This window comes from Gekko japonicus, unplaced genomic scaffold (genome assembly GCF_001447785.1).
Source record: "Gekko japonicus isolate JY-2015 unplaced genomic scaffold, Gekko_japonicus_V1.1 scaffold4691, whole genome shotgun sequence".
Lineage (NCBI taxonomy): Eukaryota > Metazoa > Chordata > Lepidosauria > Squamata > Gekkonidae > Gekko > Gekko japonicus.
Window position 1 is genome coordinate 230 of NW_015160972.1, and position 9037 is coordinate 9266.

At 47.7% G+C, this 9037-nt stretch overlaps 1 protein-coding gene across 1 annotated transcript in view; it reads right to left on the minus strand.

Moving 5' to 3' along the window:
- Nucleotides 1-913: 913 nt before the first annotated feature.
- The window catches only part of GARS (glycyl-tRNA synthetase), a gene marked incomplete at its 3' end in the record, with an annotated part of 29003 nt that continues 20879 nt past the window's right edge, over nt 914-9037 (minus strand). The window contains exons 6-10 of the mRNA XM_015425489.1: nt 6127-6203; nt 3977-4122; nt 2918-3067; nt 2118-2280; nt 914-1104 (exon numbers count right to left, since the gene is read on the minus strand). Coding sequence (XP_015280975.1) covers nt 914-1104; nt 2118-2280; nt 2918-3067; nt 3977-4122; nt 6127-6203 — 727 coding nt within the window. The remainder of the gene's footprint in view (nt 1105-2117; nt 2281-2917; nt 3068-3976; nt 4123-6126; nt 6204-9037) is intronic.

A 9037-nucleotide genomic window follows, 5' to 3' on the forward strand; every position in this document is an offset into this window, starting at 1 on the left:
AGCCGCTCTGTCAGGAAGTTCTTCCTAAGGTTTAGCAGAAAACTCTTCTGATTTAATTTCTACTCTGTTCATTTTGGTCCAACCTTCTGGGACAAAAGGAAAAAACTCCGCCCCATCCTCCGTATGACAGCCCTTCAAGTGCTTGAAGATGGCTGTTGTGAGGATAAATGGAGGCCAGGGGGATTACATAAGCCACTCTGGGTCCCCAACAGACGGAAACGTGGCGTATAAATGAAGTTTTATATATATACACACACAATAAAAAGGTAAAGGTAAAGGTTCCCTTGCTCGAAAGCCAGTCGAGTCCAACTCTAAGGTTGCGGTGCTCATCTCCGTTTCCAAGCCGAAGAGCCAGCGCTGTCCGAAGATGTTTCCGTGGTCATGTGGCTGGCATGACTAAACACCAAGGCGCACGGAACGCTGTTCCCTTCCCACCGAAGTGGTACCTATTTCTCTACTTGCAATTTCTTGCTTTCGAACTGCTAGGTTGGCAGGAGCTGGAGCTAGAGACGGGAGCTCACTCCATCATGCGGTACACTCGGGTCTCGAACTGCTGAACTACTGACCTCCCACAGCCTGCAGTTCAGCGTCTTAACCACCTGAGCCACCGCAGCTCCATATACACATATATACACAACACACACACATAAAATAGAACATGTGTCAAATAAACACACACACAAAAAAAACCCATGTAGATTTTGGAGCGGGGGAAGAAAAACCCCCACAGTGCTGGGCAACGAATGCGAGGAGGTCGGTGTGGAAGGGAACATTTTAGGAAGGCTTCTCCCGTGGCCTTGATCGTCATTCTAGCAGAAACAAGCTTTTATTTCCTTGAACACGATGAGATGAAGTGCCCCCCACCCCCAGCCCTTGGGGAGAAGAGGAGGAGAAGAGGAGGTCTTCACCGTACCTGACTCGAATGAGCCCCGAGCGAGGTGAGATCTCGTTTCTGAAGGAGTTCCCGATCTGAGCAGCAGCAAAAGGCAGTTTGCCTTGGTTGAACTCCAGCAGGCGCTTGAAGTTCAAGAAGATCCCTTGTGCCGTCTCCGGCCTCAGATAGCTTTGGGCAAAAACAGAAGGCAGAGGGCAGTCAAGGACTTGCTGGGAAGAAGGGAAAAGTGGCACAGCAAGTAACAGAGAAGCCTAATTTCCCTGTTTTATCTGCAAGGCAGCCAGGACACGCAATACAACAGCTAACTCACTGGCGTTCAGCCAACACCGCCTTCCAGCAAGCAAATGACAATAGCAAGTGAATAACAATAGCAGGCATCATTGGATTTAGATGAGATAGAAGGCGTGGAGAAATCAGCATTGGTAATGAGACAGGGAGCCTAGATCTCGATTCAGTCCAGGTGGATGCATTATGCATTAAATCCAATCAAGCCTGCTATTGTCATTTGCCTGCTAATGTCATTCTGCATCTAAAATCACTCCACTTTCCAATATATAGGACAGACGGAATCCCATTCTAGCTGTATCTGAAGATGCTCCCTCTAAGCTATGGAGTCCAGTGAGCAAAAATTCCACTTTGTGAGCTACTGACATTAAAGTTGCGAGCGAGCAATTTGGCTACCGCATAGTTCCCTTGGGAGCCATCCTTCCAGAGCCAAGACCAAAATCTGTGAGCTGGAGGTTGAAAAACTGTGAGCTAGCTCACACTAACTCAGCTGAGGGAACAGTGGCAGTGACTCACAAAAGTTCCTCCCCTGCCACCGATTTTGTTAGTCTTTAAGCTGCTCCTGGACTCTTGCTCTTTTCTACTGCTACAGACAGCCTAGCACGGTGACCCATCTCGATCTTTTCCCGATAGACATAACTTGCTTCCGTGGAGCTCATATTCCCTGGGGAAGCGACTCTGGTCTCTCACCCCCTGCCATTGCTTCCCAATCTGACATGGGAAAATACATCCCTGTCCCGGAAAAATCACGTCCTTTTCTGATGCCAGGCTTAGCAGATAAACACCTGTGGTCCTCTACCGCAGAGGTGTCAAACATGCGGCCCGGGGGCCGGATTATGCCCCCTGGAGAGCTTCTATCAGGCCCACGGTAGAACTGGCTGTCTTCTGCTTCTTCCAGTTCTGCTGCTGCTCTCCCCCAAAGCATGAGTGCCGTTACCTGCTCCACGGCATCCCCCAAGCGCATAGCATGAGCCGACTGCCCGCTGGTCTGGGCTTTGGAGGAGTACAGGAGGATTTGGAGGTCAGCTACGTTTTGGAACTTGGGGTGGTGCTTTTCGCTGGGGTCCACGAAGTGCTCAATTTCCGCCATAGTGAATTCTCTTTTAAAAAAAAGAAGAAGAAGGTTGCACCCTAGGATTAGAATTCATTCGCCACCAGAGCATTTCCCCCAAAGTGGAGAAAAGCCCCTCGCACAAATCACACAGCAGAGACCCAGATAAAGAAGTGAAGCCAGGGGTCCCCAACATGGCATGCCCATGGTCACCAAGGTACCTGCCAACACCTTTCCTGACACCCAGCAAGTGTTGTTAGGAAGTGGGTGGGTTCGTCCCTTCCCCAACTAGAGACGGGAGCTCACTCCGTCACGCGGCACACTCGGGTCTCGAACTGCTGAACTACCGACCTTCCACAGCCTGCAGTTCAGCGTCTTAACCACTTGAGCCACCACAGCTCCAATATACACAATACACACGTATAAAATAGAACATGTGTCAAATAAACACACACACACACAAAGCCCATGTAGATTTTGGAGCCAGGGGAAGAAAAAAAACCACAGTGCTGGGCAACGAATGCGAGGAGGTCGGTGTGGAAGGGAACATTTCAGGAAGGCTTCTCCCGTGGCCTTGATCGTCATTCTAGCAGAAACAAGCTTTTATTTCCTTGATCACGATGAGATGAAGTGCCCCCCACCCCAGCCCTTGGGGAGAAGAGGAGAAGAGGAGGCCTTCTCCGTACCTGACTCGAATGAGCCCCGAGCGAGGTGAGATCTCGTTTCTGAAGGAGTTCCCGATCTGAGCAGCAGCAAAAGGCAGTTTGCCTTGGTTGAACTCCAGCAGGCGCTTGAAGTTCAAGAAGATCCCTTGTGCCGTCTCCGGCCTCAGATAGCTTTGGGCAAAAACAGAAGGCAGAGGGCAGTCAGGGACTTGCTGGGAAGAAGGGGAAAGTGGCACAGCAGGTAACAGAGAAGCCCAATTTCCCTGTTTTATCTGCAAGGCAGCCGGGACACGCAATGCAACAGCTAACTCACCGGCGTTCAGCCAACACCTCCTTCCAGCAGGCAAATGACAATAGCAATATAAACTTTATAAAGGACACGGACACAAAGATTTTTGTTTTACTTAAAATAAAAACATGCTTAAAAAATTAGCTCTGTAAGCTGCAAATCTACTTTTGGTTTATTGACATTCACCACAGAAATCTCATGCTCAGAGTTCTGAGTCTAGGACCCAGGGGGAAACACGAAATGGCTGAGTGATTAAAAGAGTCTGGCAAAGCAAACTATAACTGGAAGCAGGAGATGGCCAGTTCTACTGCGGGCCTGATGGAAGCCCCCCGAGGGCCTCATCCGGCCCCCAGGCTGCATGTTTGACACCCCTGCGCTAAGGGGTAGGTGTGTCATATGGATGTGTGGGGTTTCATGCTTTTACCTATAACCTGTATGTTCCCGCGGTTTTCTTCAGTCCTAAAAAGAGTTCTTGTACCTACAGCAAGCATCTCTCTAATAAAAGCATTTCACGGCCAAGAGTGTGTGTGGAGAGTGTCTTAGCTGAGGACCTGACGGTCTGGCTCCACCCCTGAGGCAGCCATTTTGTGTCTGCACCCACCACACTATGTCAGAATCCCAAAGGTCTCCACAGGATCAAAAAGGCCAGGGACCCCTGCTCTAGGAGGCATGGGGACGAGACCAAAGAGAATCAGACTGCTTGAAGATGCCTTTGGTTGATGGTCCCGGAATGGGTCCCCCTGACCGAGTGAGGGAAATGAGACACAGATCGACCCGCATGCGAAATATACCCAGGCATGTTTCCTCCGGGACCGATGGAAGTCTTGAACATCAGGTTGAAGGAGACGGGAGGGCTGAGGTCATTTCCTGTAATGGGGGACTTCACGTTGTAATTCACAAACAGATCCGTGAGCTCTTGCTGGCCGTAGTTGTCCAACTGGGAGGGATGAAGGCATTAAGAGGGGATTAGCAATTTATACCAGCCAACAAGGGACTCGTGCCACTGTAACACAACACGAGTCTCCTAAGCCGCTGAAGTTGTAAGGAACAATAAGGATATGCCAAATATTTGTTTATGGAAGCAACTTCGCTTTCAAAAACTATTGTTTCTACTTCCCCAACCAATTCCTTTAAAAGTATAAAGAAATCATAGCGATTTTTTAAAGCTATAAAGTTACCCTGTTCTTGTGTCTGTTTTTGTGTTTAATGCTTAATGCTTAGGTTTATCTATTCTGTATTGATATGGATCAAACACTTGAAACAGGATTTCAACGAAAGGATTGTTACACAAAAAGTTCCTATTTTGTTGTATGGATCTGTATTATTGAAGTTGATTTTCAATGAGATTTATATTTGTATGCAGTGTTATATGAAAAAATGTATAAATAAAAATTTAAAAAATTTAAAAAATATATGGAAGTAACATGGAAGGTTTTCTGAAACAATTCCCCCCCAACCGTGTCCCAAAAACATTTCCAGATGCCACAGAAGACTCAGGCTCCAAAACAGGGAAGTGCATTGAGGGAAGAAGAGAAACGATTCGGCAGAAAAAAGGCGAATTAAAAATGGCTCACGATCAGTGTTCCCTCTAAGCTGAGTTAGTGTGAGCTAGCTCACAGTTTTTTAGCCTCCAGCTCACACACTTTTGTCTTAACTCAGGAAGGATGGCTCCAGAGCAAACTAAGTTGTGCAGTAGCCAAATTGCTTGCTCACAACTTTAATGCCAGTAGCTCACAAAGTAGAATTTTTGCTCTCAAGACCCCACAGCTTAGAGGGAACATTGCTCACGGTCATACGGCAGCTCCCCTGCTCACGGGATAGGTTGGAGAGCCGAGCAAACTCACCACGCCTAAGGCATGGTGCAATATGACACACGTGAAACAAACATATTTATTATTTATTTATTTATTTATTCGGTTTGTTATCCCGCCCTAACCCCTAAGGGTCTCTGGACGGCTTACAGGGAGTGCTAATCACATTACCGAATCTAACCTAGGGCCACAGATATACAGTGGTGGTGACAACCCTACCAGGCACCCTTGTTGCGGCGGCTCTTGTAAGCTAGTGCAGCTGGCTTACAATGAATCAGACTGCTGGTCCATCAAGTTAGTATTGCCTGCTCAGACTGGCAGCGGCTCTCCAGGGTCTCAGGCTGAGGTCTTTCACATCACCTTACCACCTGGTCCTTTTTAACTGGAGATGCCGGGGATTAAACCTGGGATTCTACCACTGAGCCATGGCTAAACTGAGCATTCAGGAAGAGAAGTGGAAGTGGTGGCTGCTACAAGCACAGTTTCAAGAGGGGATTGGATTAGCATATGGAGCAGAGGTCCATCAATGGCTCTTTAGCCACAAGCAGTGTTCCCTCTAAGCTGAGTCAGTGTGAGCTAGCTCACAGTTTTTTAGCCTCCGGCTCACACACTTTTGTCTAAGCTCAGGAAGGATGGCTCCAGAGCAAACTGATTTATGCAGCAGACAAATCGCTCGCTCACAACTTTAATGCCAGTAGCTCACAAAGTAGAATTTTTGCTCACAAGGCTTCACGGCTTAGAGGGAACATTGGCCACAAGGTATAGATAGGAACTCTCGGTCTGGGGCAAGTGATGCTCTGTCCTCTTGGTGCTTGGGGGGAACAGTGGGAGTTCTGGCCCTGCTGGTGGACCTCCTGATGGCACCTGAGTTTTGGCCACTGTGTGACACAGAGTGTTAGACTGGATGGGCCATTGGCCTGATCCAACATGGCTTCTCTTATGTTCTTAAAGCACGCAAGTGCCCCACTAACTATATTCAGCACTGCATTGTGACCAGCAGGAAGTCCGCCATGCTAGACACAGAGCACTTGGTGCACTAGGTCAAACCTCCTTCCTGCCTCTCTGAAAATGTCAGGTCGGTTTTAGAAACTTCGGGGCTGCCGCTTTCACTTGCCAAGTCGCAGACTGACCTGGGTTATCACACTCTCCATTTCGGCCTTCTTCTCAGCTGTGCATTTCTTGTCAGACATCAGCTTCTGTAAATGAGCTGCAAGAGAAGGAAAGGGAGAAACGTTCAGGGGAACTAAGGTCACCGAAACACAAATCCTAACAACCCGATTTGCAGGTTTCAAACCGCATTTTGGAGGTTCCCAAGAATCATGAGAAAACTGGCCCCGCTGGTGGACCTCCTGAGGGCACCTGGGTTTTGGCCACTGTGTGACACAGTGTTATGGACTGGATGGGCCATTGTCCTGATCCAGCATGGCTTCTCTTATGTTCTTATGTCTGGGGCAGTGATGCTCTGTCTTCTTGGTGCTTGGGGGGAGGCAAGATTCCAGGAAGGGCGCCTTGGGGAAAGTCATATGCGTTCTAATCCACAAAAGCAACACTCTAACAGCCTTGGCTAGCAAGAGCGACAAAATCCACTCAACTCTTCCATACAGAGATTCTCCACCATGGAGAAAAAGTCCCTTAAAGGTAACCTGAAAGCCACTGAACTAGAACAGACTCAACGGTGCCTCTCTTCCCACACACAAAATCAGGGCCCCACAACATTTTTGAATCTCTGGGCACATCTGGAATTCTGACATTGGCTTGCAGGTGTTCAACTCTTCCATACAGAGATTCATCAGCAGAAGAATCCGCCATGGAGAAAGAGTCCCTTAAAGGTAACCTGAAAGCCACTGAACTAGAACAGGCTCAACGGTGCCTCTCTTCCCACACACAAAATCAGGGCCCCGCAACATTTTTGAATCTCTGGGCACATCTGGAATTCTGACACTGGCTTGCAGGTGAAACCACAAAATGGCTGCCACGGGAGGCGGAGCCAATGACAACACTTTAGGGCTGAGGTCTTGCATAACTCTAATAATAACTCAGAGGAGGAAAAGAGATTGGATTTATACCTCGCCCTTCACTCAGAGTCTTAGAATGGCTTACCATCTCCTTTCCCTTCCCCTCCCCACAACAGACACCCTGTGAGGTAGGTGGGGCTGAGAGAGCTCTGACAGAAACTGCTCCTGAGAAAACAGCTCTGACAGAACTATGGCTTGCCCAAGGCCACTCCAGCATGTGGAGGAGTGGGGAATCCAACCTGGTTCTCCCAGATTAGAGTCCATGCACTTAACCACGACTCCAAACTGGCTCGCGGCATTTCAGGCAGAAATGTTGCCTGAATGAACATACCATTTCAAAATATTTTCTTGCATACGTTCAGCTTATCTTATGTCACGCAGTGAAGATCTTTTTGGTAAGCCGCTAGATAAGTGTATGGAGCAGAGGTCCATCAGTGGCTATTAGCCACAAGGTATAGATAGGGGCTCTGGGGTAAGTGATGCTCTGTCTTCTTGGTGCTGGGGGGGGGGGGCAACCGTGGGGGGGCTTCTAATGTCCTGGCCCCGCTGGTGAACCTCCTGATGGCACTTGGTATTTGATACACAGTGTTGGACTGGATGGGCCTTTGGCCTGATCCAACATTGGAGTCTCTTATGTTCTTATGATGTGGCGGCAGCCTCTGCCCAAAGCAATGTGCTTTTGAATCTGCACAGCTCTCTAGATATATCCAACGGTCCGTGAGCAACTCTGTGGGCAAAAGCGCCATCTGGTCCCACCCACTTTCTCAAAACACCTGGCGGCCACCAGGAAGATGTCAGTGGGAACGCCGGGGAAGGACCCCTGCACTAAATGAATGAAGACTCCCTGGCACATACTGGTCTGAACAGTTTAGTCTGATTTAAGAAGGTTGCACCAATCTACCATTCACATCAAAAGGGCCACAGAAAGCTACCGAGGTTTCTGCAAATGCCAGGGAGGAGTCCGCAGTCAGAGGTACACCTGGCAAGGAATTGCACAAAGCATTTCTCAGCTGCCATCTGGACCCCCCACCACCACCACACCCCCAAGTCATGCTTAGCTTCCCCCCTCCGGGCTTTCTGGAGGCAAACGGAAACGTATTTATTTCAGAACGCTTTTTGAGGAAAACTGAGATTTCATATGAGGTTTGGCTTTACTAGTTTTATGCTCCGCTGACTCTTAGCTCTGCTGTTTTTGCCAGTTCTAATGATCTTAGAAAAGCAGGCAAAACAAGGACTGATGCACCCTGACAGGCAACAAGGGGTGCCCCTGCAGAGATCGGCAAAGCTAGAACAGGAACACGACTAAGAGGGGGCTTCTTGCACTGGAAGGGACTGAGCATGACGTTTTTTGCATTGCCTATTTGTGGTTTAGTTTTACAAGATGTAGATCCTGCTTCTCTGCCCCCACGAGGGCCACCGAGGCAGCTAACGAATTAAAACATGCAATTAAAAAACCCCACTTTTTAAAACCGTTAAAAACCTAGCAAATCGTTAAAACCAATTAAAGCCAGAGCTCACACACATACAAAACATAAAAACAATTAAAAATTGCTGGGCCGGAAGGAGAGATCACTGAGGGAATGCTGAACTAGAGATGTAAAATTTCCGGAAGTTTTGAAGCTCGGAAAAAAACCCGGGTTTTTTTCAGTTTTTTCCAGGGGAAAACAGAAATTTTCGGAAAAATTGAAAAAAATGCTACATTAGCACTTCTTTTGTCTTTTCTAGATTGAAAGTCATTCTGTTACTTTAGGAACATAAAATATGACTATGGACATTTTTACTTGGCATGAAATTATCACAACTAGCATATTAAAAATATAGTGTACCCAAACAGTTATTACAAACAGAATACCCGCCCACATGCAAAAACAAAACTGAAACCTTTTCCTTTTCTCATGACAATAGCACCTCCTAAAGGAAGAAATGCATCTTGTTCTTGCATTGGAGAGTTCAGTTTGTAACCTAGGACTTGCTTGTCCTCAGTGCACAGAAATTAGATCAATCTGATACCATATATATATATTTT